The sequence below is a fragment of the Cetorhinus maximus genome, chromosome 18, assembly GCF_964194155.1.
Source record: "Cetorhinus maximus chromosome 18, sCetMax3.hap1.1, whole genome shotgun sequence".
NCBI lineage: Eukaryota > Metazoa > Chordata > Chondrichthyes > Lamniformes > Cetorhinidae > Cetorhinus > Cetorhinus maximus.
This window is the reverse complement of record NC_135896.1, coordinates 68,694,284-68,710,969: the sequence shown is the minus strand read 5'-3', so window position 1 is coordinate 68,710,969 and position 16,686 is coordinate 68,694,284. Positions and strand designations below refer to the sequence as shown.

The 16,686-nt window shown below is 41.5% G+C and overlaps 1 protein-coding gene across 4 annotated transcripts in view; it reads right to left on the bottom strand.

The window, feature by feature from the left end:
• Positions 1 to 16,686, bottom strand: part of hectd1 (HECT domain containing 1) — a 182,225-nt gene that overhangs the window by 38,422 nt on the left and 127,117 nt on the right. For all 4 annotated transcript variants that reach the window (XM_078562871.1, XM_078562873.1, XM_078562872.1 and 1 more), the window contains exon 23: positions 3,350 to 3,516. In XM_078562871.1, the coding sequence (XP_078418997.1) occupies positions 3,350 to 3,516 (167 nt within the window). The remainder of the gene's footprint in view (positions 1 to 3,349; positions 3,517 to 16,686) is intronic.

Sequence of the window (16,686 nt, the reverse complement as noted above, 5' to 3'; positions counted from 1 at the left end):
GCTCCCCTTACCTTCCACTGGCTTTAATCTCTACAAATCCTCTTTCCACCCCCCCATGCCCTATACCTTACTACCACCAACTGTTGGCAGTCTCATGTGCATTCCTTCATGCATCTCATGTGCCTCCATGTGTCCCATAAACTGCCCAACAAACAAACCCATCCATAGGCACATCCCTAAACCTGGCCAATCAAGAAGTCCAGACAAAGACTAAGTATTACTATTATAGATGATTTGATTCATGTTACGATCTCTGTAGGGACTGATAACTTTTAAAAAGAGATTAATTTCCCAGCGACCAATGGAAAGAACCTAAGGAAAAGATTCCACATTTTAAGCCTTTTGTTGTAACAAACTAAAATCAACATAAATCAAACATTAATTAAAAGGCAACTAATACAAAACTAAAGAAAAATTATACTTTCACATTAACATACCACAAGAAATAAGAGAAGTAGACCATATAGGCCCATAGAGACTGCACTACCATTCAATACTATGATGGCTGATCTCAGGCTTCAACTACACTTTCCCACCAGTTCCCCACATCCCTCGATTCCCTGAGACACCAAAAATCTGTCTATCCCAGCCTTAAATATATTCAGTGATGGTGCATCAACAACTTTGGAGCACCTTGGATAGAGAATGCCAAAGGTTTACAACCCTTTGAGTGAAGTAATTTCACCTCATCTCAGTCCTAAATGATCATTCCCTTGTTCTGAGACTGCCCTCATGTTTTAGATTCCCTGACCAGCAGAAACAATCTCTCAATATCTACCCAATCAAGCCCCTTCAGGATCTTGTATGTTTCAATGAGATTACCTCATTCTTTTAAAATCTAGAAAACAGAGGCCCCATTTACTCAGCCTGTCATTACTAGTCACCAAGTTGAAAAGGTTGTCCTATCTCGTGAATTTTTGCTGTGCTGCCTCCAATGCAAGTAGATCCTTCCTTAAATATGGACACCAAAACAGCCCACAGTATTCCAGATGTGGTCTCATCAAAGCCCTGTACAACTGTAGCTTCTCTTTATAACTTTTCTCGTTCTTTTGCTCTTTTTCTCTTTAGAATTCCAAATCAAGTTCCAGGCCGAGTATTACATCATCTGTACTTCAGATTTCATTGGAAATAAGGAGTCAGCCAGCAAGTGTCACAGAGACAGGGCAGGAAGAGGTCCAATTAAGAAGTATGAAAAGGGCTGCAATTAGCAAACTTTAAGTGAAGTGGGCTCATGAGAAGCCCTGAAGGTAGAAGGTAGCTAAGAGCTGGTGACTCTGTGCTGCGCCCTTGGGGCAAAGGTACTCCTTTGGAGCAGTGGTATTCTGCTTGGCATGGCCATAGATCTGAAAGTATGTTTGTGAGCTAGTGTTGAAAGTACTCAGAAATCCAGGGAGAAGGAAGGCGACATTGAAACTTTGTGAGGTGGGCCACTGTTAAAGCCGTCCAAGTGGAAGCGATTTTTGGACAGAATTCCAAGAAGAGATCTTCGAAGGTGAAGCTGGAAATCCCTAATGAGGCAGGAGTTTCAACAAGATTGTTTGACTTGGTGTTTACTGGCATCTGGGTAGGTTCTTGAGAAATCCATGAACTCTGGCATGGTTGTATGTGTCATTTATTTTGTAATGTGGATTTTTGAACATAGTTCGTCTGTTAATTCACATGTACCTCATATCCTGAATGTTAGAGTATCATGATACATATTGCAAATTGTTATATCTTTCTGAACTTGTAAAGTTTGTTTTTGTTTGTTCAAAACCTGTGGAATCTTGTGGCTTTATTCCAAAATTAGGTGTTTTGAATCTTTACCTTTGTCTACTTTAAACAAAACATTATTGGTCCCTAACCGGATCACCCCCACGCCCCAGGGTCTGGCCAAGGATCAAAACATACTTCAGAATCCTAATTCAGCTCCACATTTCTCTTTTCTTCCCCGATTCAAGTTTTTTCCCCATCTCTTTCCAATTCATTTGTAATTGAAGTCTAACTAGATCAATTTGAATGTTAACAGGATTACCGTTAAGCTTCAAATGCTGTGCCAATACTTCAACAACCTCTGCCTTTTTTGCCTCTATTTTCAAGTCAGCCCCTAATTTCTTTGCCACAGCCTTTAAATTAACCTTTGTTGTCTGTTTGTGTCTTACAACAGTTAAGTCTTCCCTTTCCAAAAAATGCCTGCCCATTTTAAGTTGCCAGGTTTATTTTTCATTGAATACAGCAAAAGTAAACATGAACTCTTGTTTGCTTACACTCTGGAAAATTCCAGTGTACCCGTGTTACAGCCTTTAGGTTTGATTCGGCAATTTGTTACAATTCCTGTCGAGACCGAAAACTTTTAAAAAGGAGTTGAATTTCCCAGGGACCAGAGACCAACAAAAAGAACCAAAGGACAGGATTCCACATTTTGAGCCTTCATACTGCAACAAAAAAACCTAAAAGCAACATAGATCAAACATTACTTTGGTTTGATATATTAGTTGTCTGTTAAGTAAAGGTGCAAAAGCAAAATACTGTGGATGCTGGAAATCTGAAATAAAAAGAAAACCCACTGGAAACACTCAGCAGGTCAGGCAGCATTTGTGGCAAGAAACAGAGTTAACATTTCAGGTGGAGATGGCCTCTCATCAGAACAATTCTGAAGAAAGATCATCTCCGCCTAAAGAAAAGCTGCTTTCCTATTAACTAACTAACGCATCTGAAATATATCTTACAAAGCCCTTTAACTGTGCGCTGTGCTTCTGGAAGATATGCCGCATTACAATAACAGTCCAACAGTCACTTCACTCTCCAGTAGAGGTTCACTTCTCCCAGTCACGCAAGCTCCAAGCTTCCGGTATCCTTCCATAATGGTTCCCCCTCAGCCCAAGTTTTCCCAGACACGATTATCACCAGCAAGGCACACCTCAAAGACATAGCTCCAAAAGCACCGTCTGCTCTCTTCCATTTCTTTTGAATAGAAATTGAACTCTGAAAAGCATCCTGCTTGGTCACTGACACAAAGTTGTTCACCTTGCTTTCAATAGCTCCTTTGTTTTGGTGTCTCAAACAGCAGCTGTCCTTTTTCTATGAAATGTGGTGAAAAGGTGTCAAAACTGCCACCCCACCTAAATGGTTTGAGTTTCTCTTCTCATGGCAACCCTACCACACGGGCATGTCTCCGAGCTGAGGTATTTCTCCACAATTCTGTTTTTCTTTGAGTTAGGGTACATTTCAAAACATAATGCCGAACTTTACAAGATAATTAAGTCAAAGGACAAAGTGAATTTTAAAAGTACGTGTGTTAATTTTGTAAACTGTAATGCAGCATTATTAATCATTCTGAAATGATAATGCTTAACGGCAATTTGCTCACCTAGTTGGTCTTCACACACACCGGAGACTGTCCCATACAATTCAAAACCTGAGAGGGAGAGGTAGTGAGTCTGCCCACTGGCATTTTTACCCATCTGTTTAATCCGAATGTGTCGCCATCCCTGTTTCTCATCCTTTGGAGAATCCAGAGGCCATGTTGCTGTAGATCTAAAACAATTTTATTTTAAATTTTACCAGAAGTTGTCAAGACATGTAGCTAGCCCAATGCAAAGTTCAAGATGTTATCTTTTCAAGAATGTTAAGTCTTTCAATCACATTGTTATTGACATATCTAAAAATGTACTGTAAATTCTTGATCAAGACAGTTAAGTTTAAAAAAAGTCTGTTTTAAAACTCTAACTCCTGACAGTGCTGGAAAGATTTATTTGCACATCCACAAAAGAAGATGATGACATCATAAGTGTCAGGAGTTAGGAGCATTTTGGAATAAAATAAGGGCGTCATCTCACTATACAACAGTGAATTAGGTACCAAGATTACACCAAAGTTGTAAATCTTAATCCTTTTTTAAAAAAATGTTTACTTTCAGAAAAGTGCAGGTTTAGAGACCTGTACTAAAGGGATTGAGCTGGGTGAAAAGCAAAGGGACCTGAGGAACTACTCAAAATATGGAGGTTTCGAGGAATGTGCTTATATAAGGGCAAAGTCACATGGATCTAGCTCTGTTCCATTGAGATCTAAACAACATTCATCCGTATTTTGACCGATCGATATTTCTATCATAATTCTCTATTTTGATGAATAGTTTTTTTTAATCCTTTCTATTCAATGTTTCCCTCACCCATGACCACTTCTAATTTCAAATACATTGCGAATCCCTCTAAATTAAACCTTATTTGCACTTCAGATTTTAGATTTTTAAAGAACTAGGGAACCAAGTCCATAATCCAGCCAGGCAGAACATCACTGACCATGGTGACACTGACTTAATGTGCATGTGCTTGAAATGCTCTCCCTAATGTTGCGCTGTTAATAGACGCATTCTTTAGAATCAAAACCAATACAAAACTCAGACAGAAAGTATAATGCATAAACTAAATACCATAGAGTTTTTATAAATTTTGTGCTGGAACTCAAAGGTGATCCCTTACAGAATCAAAGAATTGTTACAATGCAGGAGGCCATTAGATCCTTTCACAAGTGGGAACAGTTTCTCCTTATCGACTCTGTCCAGGCCCCTCATAACTTGAATACCTCTATCAAATTTCCCTTCATCCTTCTCTTCTCCAAGGAAAATGGTCCTAAATCCCCCCTCCATCTTAATTACCTGAAGTTCCTCATCCCTGGAACCTCTCTCATGAACCTTTGCTGTACTCTCTCTAATGGCTTCACATCTTCCCTAAAGTGTGTCACCCAGAACTGGGCACAATACTCCAGCTGAGGCCGAACTAGTGTCCTAAACAGGTTCAACATAACCTCCATTTTTAAATGTATGGTTTATTAACCACATTCTGAATCTGTCTTGCCACCTTCAATGACTTATGTACATATACACCCAGGTCCCTCAGCTCCTTCACCCCCTTTGGAGTTGTACCCTTTATTTTATATTTTCTCTCCATCTTCTTCGAGCCAAGATTAATCATATATTTCTCCACATTGAACTTCATTTGTCACCTGTCCACCCATTCCACCAGTTTGTCTAATGTCCTTTTGAAGTTCTACACTACCCTTCTTCACAGTTCACAATGCTTCCAAGTTTTGTATCATCTGCAAATTTTGAAATTGCACCCTTTCCACCAAGGTTTAGGTCATTAAAAAATATCAGGAAAAGCAAAGGTCCCTGCACTACAAATCTTCCTCCAGCCTGAAAAAAAATGTCTATTAACCACTTCTCACTGTTTCCTGTCACTCAGCCAATTTCATATCCATGTTGCTACTTCCCCTTTTATTCCACAAGTTATAACTTTGCTCACAAGTCTGTTGTGTGGCACTGTATCAAATGCTGTTTGGAAGTCCATGTGCACCACATCAATAGCATTGCCCTCATCAGCCCTCTTTGTTACCTCTTAAAAAAACTCCAGCAAGTTAGTTAAGCATGATTTTCCCTCGAGAGAAAATTAAATTAAATAAAAATTAAAGAAGATTAATTCCCTTAAGGGAATGTTGGTTTGCTTAATTAACCACATTTGTCCATGTGACTGTTAATTTTGTGCCCGATTGTTGTTTCTAGAAGTTTTCCCACCACTGAAGTTAAACTGACTGGCCTATAGTTGCCGGGCTCAGCTCAACCTTTGAAAAAGGGTGTAACATTTGCAGTTCTCCACTCTCACTTCTCTCAGTATCCTCGGATGCATCTCATCCGGTCCTGGTGCCTTATCAACTTTTAAATACAGATAGCTTATCCAATACTTCCTCCTCATCAACTTTCAACGCTCTAGTATCTGAATTACCTCCTCTTTCACCATGGCCTGTATTGCATCTTCTTCCTTGGTAAAGACAGATGCAAAACATTAATTTAATACCTCTGCTCCACCCTCTTCCTCCATGCGCAAATCCCCTTTTTAGTTCCTAAAAGGCCCAACCTCTACTTATACCACTTTTTTTTTTACTATTTATATGCCCATAGAAGATTTTCAGATTCCCTTTTATGTTAGCTGCAAGTCCTTTTTCGTTCTCCCTCTTGCTTCTCTTATTTGCCTTCTCACCTCCCCTCTGAACCTTCTATATAGTCTGGTTTTCAATTGTATTTTTTACCTGACATCTGTCATAAGCATACTTATCTCTCTCCTTTGAATGTAGCCCACTGTTCAGCTACCAGTTTATTCAGCCCAGATCCAGTTTAATCGGCCCAGATCCTTTCTTATCCCTTTGAAGTTGGCTTTCCCCCAGTTAATTACATTTACTCTGGATTGTTCTTTGTCCTTTTCCATAGCCAATCTAAATCTTATGATACAATGGTTGCTGTCCCCTAAATGTTCACCTCCTGACACTTGGTTCACTTGGACCACCTCATTTCCAAGAACCAGGTCTAGCAATGCCTTCTCCTGGCACTGTAAACATGCTGCTGTGGAAAATTTTCCTGAACACACCCTAGGAAGTCTTGCCTCTCTATCCTTTACACTATTACTATTTTTGGGTAATTAAAGTCTCCCATTGTTACTACTCTATAATTTTTGCACCTCTCTTGTAACGTCCTTGCAAATTTGTACTTCTACATCCTTCCCACTAATTGGTGCCCTATAAGCTGCACCGAGCAACGTAATCACATCTTTTTTGTTCCTTAGTTCAAACCAAATAAGTTGTGCTTGACCCCGGGACATTCCTTTTCAGCACTGCAATGCTCTCCTTAATCAATACTTCATCAATACCCCTCCCACTTTAATTAATCAATACCCCTCCCACTTTCTATCTTTCCTGAACACCTTGTATTGAGGAATATTTAACATCCCTTTTTTGCACCAGGCCTCTGTTAAGAGTCACAGCATATTTCCATGTGGCAATCTGTGCCTGTAACTCACCAATCTTATTTTCCATTAACATAGGAAAGAATGGTTTCCATTCCCTGCCACAAATGTAGCCTTGCTGAAATCAACAGCAACATGCATCTATATCTTAAATATCCCAAATGCTTCCCAATGGCATAATCAGACACAAATGGATAGCAGGCCAAAGGAAGGGATATTAGAGATGACCAGAAGTTTGCTGTAAGAGATGGGTTTAAGAAGGGTATTCAAAGGAAGGAGGTGGGGGGGGGGGGGGGGGGGTAGGTAAAGGCAACAGGTTTTAGGGTGGAGATTCCAAAACATGGCGCCCAGGTGTTTGAAAGCACAACCGCAATGGTAAAGTGAATGAAGAACTACACTACAGCCCATAAGTGGAGGAACGGAGTATTCAGTTAGGACTGTCGGGCCAAAGGAGATTAAAGACATAGGGAAGAGAGAGACCATGATCAAATGATTTAACCATGAGTGTGAAAATTTTATAATGGATGTGTTGGAGGATTGAGAACCAATGTCAGTTAGGAATAATGGGTTGCACAGCACTTGGCGAGTCAGTAGGGTACAAACAGAATTTTGGATGAGCTGAACTTTAGAACATACAGGATGGAAAACCAGCCAGGGCAGGACTGGAGGGAGTCAACCCTTTATGTAAAAAAAAAGCACCGATGAGAACTTCAGCGACAGATGAATTAAGAGAAGGTAGAGGCAGAAAGAATTATGGAGGTGAAAATGTGCAGTCTTCATGATGGTGAATATAGCGCATCGGAAATTCAGATCAGAGTCAAATAGGATGCTAATGCTGCTAACTGTTTGGCTCGGCCCAAGGCAGTGGCAGGGGGATAAGATAGAATCAGTAGCAAGGCTATAGAGTTTGTGGCGGAAGCTTAGGATGGAATTCAACCTCAGTAACGTAAGGTTTACACTTTGGAGCCAGTTACCCAAGATATGCAGTTGATAATTCATATGCAATTTTAAGGTAGTTTATATATGATGCGTAATCTAAATAGGCAGAAAAGACATACACTCCATAACAGGTGGGAACGCTTTACTAGTCCCAAATTGGAATAATGGATGGGGAAAGTAAGACCATAAGACGTAGTAGGGGTTTGAGATCTCCATGGCGGATGGTAGCAGTCTTCTCAGAATTCTTTACTGGTCCCAATCAGACAAATGAATAGACGAATCTAATCTCCACAGTTGGAAGTGACAGTCGTTTGTGTATTTGCTCTTCTCTCTTTGTTCTTTGCCTCCTCGAGTCTGCCAAGATATCAGGAAGCTGATATCTAGGCAAGGACTGGAAGTGGCAGTTTGTTCTGTTTTCTTCAGTCTTCTTGAGCTAGCCAAAGTGAAGCTTGCATCGGTCCACCTCGAGCAGATGTTTTCTGTCCAAGGTATTGTTTCTTCCCCTTGAGTCCCGTTTACATACCTTATTTCTGAGGCTTATGCCAATCATTCATTCAATTATCCATTGGCAAGGGACAGATATTCAAAGTAACCCCTATTTCCATCAGAAGCCCATGAAGTCACCTTCTGGCTCATTGCGTTTAACCTTCAGACAGTTGGTTTATGTATGGGTCATGAGGTCAACTCCCACATCCACTATCAGGATTAGCAATGTGTCATTTCAATGCTTGTGCAAGAGGCATTCCCTTGGCAGGGATAATGGCCTTTGCTGTCTTCTGTCTACCAGCTCAAGAAGCTGTTATGCGAACTTCCTTTATAAGAGAGAGAGGGTGCTCTTAATATTCAAGAAATTTCTTGGAATTTTATAGAATACGTTGATTTCCTACGGTAAAAACAAAGGCCTATTTTGGTATAAGAAAATAACTTTGCTGAATAGAGAAATACTAGATAATACTAGATAAAGACTGGAAGAGAGATTCAGGGTTTTGGGCTCACCAGACATTAAGAGCAATACCCCAAGGATTTAAGCCATAAAAAAACTTAATGGAATATTGAGTTTTATTGTAAAAGATGTAGAATATAAAAGTCAAAATGTATATCCACATAAAACCTTCATAAGTGCACAATGGTAGAAGTGTGTTGTTTTGGGAACCAAACTATAAAAACGTTAAGAAAAACATTAAGTAAATAAATAGAAAGGAAATAGCACAAATTCACTATATATGATATATAAGAAATATTAATAAGGAATAAGAAAAATGATAGTGAAGTATTAAATACAATAAGGCAGACTTGCAAGAACTGGTGAGCAGTGGGAAGGGGAAGGATAATTTGATAGAGCTGTTTGAAATTATGGAAACGCATAAAAGTAGATGGCAGGCTGTTTCCAATGATTAAGGACTTCACAATAATGGGACACTACTTTTATTCATTTGTGGTAAGTGAGCATCAATGCCAAAGTCAGCATTTACTGCCCATCCCTAGCCGCACTTAAAGATGAGCCACCTTCTTGAACCGCTGCTGCAGTCCATGTGGCGTAGGTACACCTGGAGTACTGTTAGGGAGAGTATTCCAGGATTGGGACTGAATGACAATGAAAGAATGGAGATGTAGCTCCAAGTGAAGATGGTGCAGAAATTGATCGGATTGGATTTCCCCCGTTTTTTGTTGGCAGGACATAACTTGGAGGGAAACTTGCAGGTGGTAGTGCTCCCATGTGCCTCCTGCTCGTATTTCTAGGTGGTAAAGGTTGAAACCCTGAACTTTGATTAGTACTTAAACTGAGTGCGTTGAAGCAAGTTTCACGAACATAGGAATTTCATTTAGCCAGCAATAATTCCTGTGGGGGTACCTTCTTTGAAGGGCAGCAGATTTCACTGACCCAGTGGTATCTCGTTAAAATACAGGCCATGTGGAGAAAGAATAGTGTAAGCAAGGGTTTCTAGGAAACATGAGGAGAGGTTAAAAACTAAATGTAATATGAACAGTGTCCAGTCCCTGTTAGAAGAGCGTGTACGAAAGTTTGAGGTCAAAGAATCAGTAGAGTTAATCCAGGCGCAGGTCTTGGCTAAACGTTGGAAGTGTGACAGGGCTTTAAAGCTAACCGCATATGCAGCATCACATTGTGCACAGTGCAATGAGGAAGTGATACAGTCACAGGTGAGACAAAATGGTTGCCCAAAGTGAACAGATCCAGCAACAGCAGGCACAGCTGGAAATGCTACACAATCAGCTAGCATCCTCCACTGCCACTATACAGCAACAGGCACTTAATGCCATACAGTCTGGTGCAGCTCAGCAGAGTTGGCAGAGAGGCATATTGTCACTTTCATGCAGAAAAACGCCCAGTTGATCAAGAATTTAGAGGACTCCTTAGGGAGCTACAGGGGCAACCCTACCAAGAGGCAGACCATGCGCAGTGTAAGTCTACCATTAAGTGGCTTGGAACCATGTGGGAAAGCAGCAGGCAGTTGTAGCAGCTGACACAAAAGCTGAGTATAACGCAGGTGATGTTGAACCAGGACAGAAGTACTCAGACGAAGATGACGATGGGGAAGAAAAGCCTTTCCCTGTCTGCCCTAAGTTAACAACACGGAGGAGGCAGGGTGACCTGAAGGTGGGGGGTGGGAGGAGAATGGGAACCTGAACTGACCGTTTCCCCTGAGGAGGTGGTTACTGGGTGAACCACTTCTGTACCCCTGAGCTATGGAGATTTAAAAGCACTAACTGATCACTTGGGCCTGATCATAACTAAAACTTGACCCTTAGAATTAGCACAGCATTTAAATCACCTTTAAAAATTATAATCCCCATTTCACTGATGCAGACATCAAGCGAGTCACTCTGTCAGCATGTAAAAGTGACAGGAGGGATGCACTTCCCCAGGATTATATTGAATAATAGGGTGCTGTGGAAAGGGACCAAAATAGACCCTGGGCTTAGAACAGCTAGGCATGACAGAGGCTTTAAAAGGAACGACACAAAACCCACAAGAGAGCCATACGGCTTTTGCAGAGATTATATATGATCTTTAATATGACACAGACAGATCCAGCAGATGACTTTGCACATATGTGGTCTACTTCTTTTAAAATGTTATTTCTGTAAAGGATCCAGTCCTCCCTACAGAATTCTCTAGAACTCAGTTACTGAGCAGTTAGCATGGGCTAGAATTCTAGAATTTTCCAAGTGTGCCTGGATGTTTAGCAGGAGTCAGGCAAGAACTGAAACCAATAAAGGGAAAGGTACAAAAAAGCCAGTGCAGTTAGCAGAGGTCATCCCCTCGGCTCCCTCTTTGAAATGTTACAATTGTGGAAGGGAGGACACATCGCTAAGGAGTGTAGGGCCCCTAAGAAATAGGAATGCAAGAAAAATGAGGTCTGCCACAGTTCAATCAATTGTAGGGGTGCAGAGGACCCCTTCTACCCAGAGGTAATCCGCCTTATTATACTTCAAACTCACAGCATCCACAAAGGGATAGGATAGAAGCCTTGGCTAGTACTGTGGAAAAATTATCTGTAGTGCTACTACCCTGTTTACCCAGCTATTACAGAAGCATTGTCTGATCCCTTGCCACTGGATTGGCAAGGAGGGCAGGGTGCTAATTGACAGGTATAGACCCCACAGAATGGCTCTGAGGTGGGGTTCAGGCGTGATCGACACGGGAGGACCAGTAATCACTACTCTGCTGCCAGGGGGTCGACAGCAAACAATACTAATAGATGTTCTTCAGTGACTATCATTCATTCTCCACACCCAGAAAGACAGTAAGCACAAGGAAAAAACCCCTCAATGGATTAAAAGGACTCACAGGGGCAGAAACATTGCCATTCCCTGGAGAAGGTACTAACCTGAACTTAATATAAGGGAACCCTTCTATATGGCTGCATCTGATACAAAATGAATCTTAGGAAGCTATGCTTTAAAGAAGGCAGGAGTTATTATTGATTACACCCAAAATTGTTTCTGGCCAACACCTTTGAGACAGGGTGTAGTCCAGATTTTGAATGCTCATTCAGTTCTTGAGATTGCACTGCCTCTCCCTGATCACTTGCTGCCAGCAGTAAAAACAGTAACCCAACAGAATGCCGAGTCTTTTGCTGTCTCTAAATATGACTGTGGACGATTAGATACTGACGTTCAAATTAATGGGGATTCACACAAGCCTTGTAAGCAGTATCCCATCCTGTGGGAAAGTGTTCCTTGCCTAATATAGTCATTGCTTCATTAATGCAACAAGGGATTTTACTGCCAGGATCTTTTACAACTAATTCTCCTACATGGCCCATTAGGAAGCCAGATGACTCCTGGTGTCTGGCTATTGGTTACAGAGCTCTTAACAAGGTAACACCTAAACAAAGCCTGACGATTAATCAGGTCTCTTCCTTATTGTCAGTTATTCCACCCTGCACCACTATCTTCTCCATGCTCGACATAGCTAACGGTTTTTGGAGCATTCCAGTAGCAAAAGACGACCAGTATAAATTCGCCTTTATGCTTTAAGGCCAGGGATATCCATGGATTCGTCTCCCACAAGGACTTCATAATTCTTCCTCTATTTTCCATCAACATATGGCACAAGCAATTAAGACTTTCGCCAAACCAGCAGTTCTGCAATATGTAGATGATCTGTTATTAGCTACCTCGGCAGTGGAAGATCACATAGAAACTAGAAACTATGAGCAGGAGTAAGCCATTCGGCCCTTCAAGCCTGCTCCGCCATTCATTATGATCATGGCTGATCATCCAACTCAATAACCTGCTCCTGCTTTCTCCCCATATCCTTTGATCCCTTTCGCCCTAAGAGCTATATCTAACTCCTTCTTGAAAACATACAATGTTTTGGTCTCAACTACTTTTTGTGGTAACAAATTCCACAGGCTCACCACTGTGTGAAGAAATTTCTCCTCATCTCAGTCCTAAATGGTCTACCCCATATCCTCAGACTGTGGCCCCTGGTTCTGGACTCCCCCACAATCGGGAACATCCTTCCTGCATCTATCCTGTCTAGTCCTGTTAGAATTTTATAGGTTTCTATGAGATTCCCCCTCATTCTTCTGAACTCCAGCAAAGATAATCCTAATCGACTCAATCGCTCCTCATATGTCAGTCCCGCCATCCCAGGAATCAGTCGGGTAAACCTTCGCTGCACTCCCTCTATAGCAAGTACATCCTTCCTCAGATAAGGAAACCAAAGCTGCACACAATATTCCAGGTGTGGTCTCACCAAGGCCCTGTACAATTGCAGCAAGACATCCCTGTTCCTGCACTCGAATCCTCTGGCTATGAAGACCAACATACCATTTGCCTTCTTTATCGCCTGCTGCACCTGCATGCCCCCTCTCAATTTATAGCCATTCAGATAATAATCTGCCTTCATATGGATAACCTCATATTTATCCACGTTATACTGCATCTGCCATGCATTTGCCCACTCATTCAGCTTGTCCAAATCACACTGAAGCATCTCTGTATTCTCCTCACAGCTCACCCTCCCACCCAGCTTTGTGTCATCTGCAAATTTGGAGATATTACATTTAGTTCCTTCATCTAAATCATTAATATATATTGTGAATAACTGGGGTCCCAGCACCGATCCCTGCGGTACCCCACTAGTCACTGCCTGCCATTCGGAAAAAGACCCGTTTATTCCTACTCTCTGTTTCCTGTCTGCCAACCAGTTTTTTATCCATCTCAATACACTACCCCCAATTCCATGCGCTTTAATTTTACACGCCAATCTCTTATGTGGGACTTTGTCGAAAGCCTTCTGAAAGTCCAAATAAACCACATCCACTGGCTCCCCCTCATCAACTCTACTTGTTACATCCTCAAAAAATTCCAGTAGATTTGTCAAGCATGATTTCCCTTTCATAAATCCATGCAGACTCTGTCCGATTCTGCCACTGTTTTCCAAGTGCTCAGCTATTAAACCTTTTATAATGGACTCTAGAACTTTCCCCACTACCGACGTCAGGCTGACTAGTCTATAATTCCCTGTTTTCACTCTACCTCCCTTTTTAAATAGTGGGGTTACATTAGCTACTCTCCAATCTGTAGGAACTGTTCCAGAGTCTATAGAATCTTGGAAGATGACCACCAATGCATCCACTATTTCTCGGGCCACTTCCTCTGGGATATAGATTATCAGGCCCCGGGGATTCTCTTAAAAGAGCTGTTAGACATACTAAAGAGGGCAGGACTAAAAGTGAATCCTAAAAAGGCACAGTTTGTGCAGGATGAAGTTACTTTTTTAGGTTGTATGCATCCAAGCCAGGAGCCAACAGGAAAAACTTCCACTAGAATGACAAAGACATCAGTGATATCTTTGCCCTTAATGGCATTCCATACATTGGTGACCAATGGGGTAGAGGCACCATGGAATTTTACAGGACAAACGAGAGGCCCTAAAGATCGTACGTTGAGAGGTTCTATTCAGACATGGGAAGTTAGAGGGCCATGGAGCATGCATTGAGTATGAGTTTAAATGGGAGACAGATACGACTTTTACCAAAATGAGAAGCAGTAGAAAACCCATGAGATCCTAATACCAGTCCAACTCAAATTGCAATTTTGTCTCCTAATCATTACAAACTACGTCGGCCTCGTTGGTGGTCCAAATTACATTCTAGTAATTAATTAGCAATAATTTAAAACAATGGGTGTTTTTCCCCCACAATCTGAGAAATGGCTAATGTCAATGGAATATCTTATATTTTGGAAGATGATGGGAAGGGGCAGATGAAGCGTGAGCAGTTTAAGCCTCCTGTCTTTGAATGGCCTATGGTAAGAATGGCCTTATAGCAGCCTGAGGAGCCTTCCTTAGTAACAAAATGGGAGGACCATGCCCCCCCTTTACTCCCTCTAGGTGATCCAGAAGAATTTTTGCATGGGCCTTACCTGTCTGTAACCTCTCTTCATGCGTCACTCAGGTAGTAAAGTTAGTAGCAGAAAGGAAACAGAGCGTCCTTTATAATGAATGTACATAACGTCCTGAACATCAACCTGGTCCCCAAAACGGATTAGTGGTTTATTCCCACACACAAGGGGTTATATAATTATGTACAGAACGAAGTTATGCCAATCACTGTCAATTTGACAACCCTGAGGCTACCAAGTTAGCGCCCAACTAATTCGGAAACTACCAATTTAATAGAAAAAATGCTGAAAGTATTATTGAAGGACTTTTGGGGAGAAGAAGGCATAGTGGAAGAGGAAGATAAAGTAAAAGACATTTATAGTGTGTATCAATGAGGCAAACACAGTAACGTGAACGGGTTAAATCGCGCCAGAATGAATGGAACTGGTAGAGTGCACAGAGGTTTTGTAAATGATGTGGCCACAGCCTTTGACACCAGAACGTCAATGTTAATAACAGAGATATAGCATCATTAGATTATTCGGTAAACAAGTAAGGAATAGGTTAAGGAAGGCACTGACAGAAAAGAAGGCAGAGAATAAGGAATTGACTGAGGATGAGATCATTATGATACACTTAGCAGGTACTCGGGAAACTATCCGGTAAAGAGCTGTAGGAACAGACTCTGCATATATCGACACCTTTAAGCAGTCATCATTAGGTAAGCGACCATGGAGCTACAGCAGCAGGTGGTGTGAAAAGCAAAAGGCATGAGCTTCATAAAGTTAACAATGTCAAGGAAGATTGAAGCCCCTGCAATCAACAAAGACACGAATCATATAGTCTTGAGGGTCTTAAATACATGCCAGCTCAAGGTATAACCTTGGCAGGACAGTTAGGTAATTACTGACCATTCAGATGGTCAGAAAAGGAGTTTTACTGAACATGGCACAGAGCCAGGGCTGGAAGAGAGTATAAAGAAAGAACCTGTAAGACCCCAGAGCGCATATCACTGAGAAGAGAATAAAGAAGATAGGCTTCAATCAAGAGACGAGGGCCAGAGTCAACCAGAGGTCAAGGATCGGTGTTCCACTGTGAATGTGACTGCTTGCCACTGCCTGTAAAGTATTACATTTTTGTACTTACTGTGATAAACTTAATAAATTTTGTGAAGCCTGTGAAAACACATTCATACCTAGCATGGTCTGTAGCTAGTCTGAACTGAAAGTCAGTTTTAAATCAACTCTCCCAATGTAGTCTGTAATTGTAATTGACCCAAGACTAAACAATTAAACAAACTCCAGATCAAAGGAGCCTTGGTGAGTTGCTGCAGTACATCTTGTGATGGTACACACTGCAGCCACGATGCCTCGGTGGTGGAAAGGGTGGATGCTGAAAGTGGTGGACAAGGTGTTGATCAAGCAGGCTGCTTTGTCCTGGATGATGTTGGCTTCGAGTGTTGGCGGCACTGTGCTCAACCAGGCAAGTGGAGGGAGTCAAGAAGTGAGTTACTCAGCAGTAATTCCAGACTTTTTGTGGCTAGAAAAGCAGGTCAGTCTTTATATGGAAGGTCCACTTAAGCTTCTGGTCAATGGTAAACCCCAGGAACAAAAACAAAAAATGCTGGAAAAACTCAGCAGATCTGACAGCATCTGTGGAGAGAAAGACAGAGTTAACATTTCAAGTCCATATGACTCTACTTCAGAGCTTTAGCTTTGTTTTTGTTTTCAGATTTCCAGCATCCACAGTACTACTAGCAGTAGTACTATCTTAGGTAAATCTCAGGATGTTGATGGTGGGAGATTCAGCAATTGTAATGCTATTGAACATCAAAGGGAGGTGATCAGGTTCTGTCTTGTTGGAGATGGTCAATGCCTGGCATGAATGTTACTTGCCATTTATCTGTCCAAGCCTGAATGCTATCAGGTCTTGCTGCACGTGGGCATGGACTGCTACAGCATTTGAGGAGTCATGAATGGTGCAGATACGGAACACTGCGCAATCAACAACAAACATTCCCAGTTATGACCTTTTGATGGAGAAAAGGTAATTGATTAAGCAATTTAAAATAGTTGGGCCTTGGACACTTAACTCAGGAATTAGTGCAGCAATGTC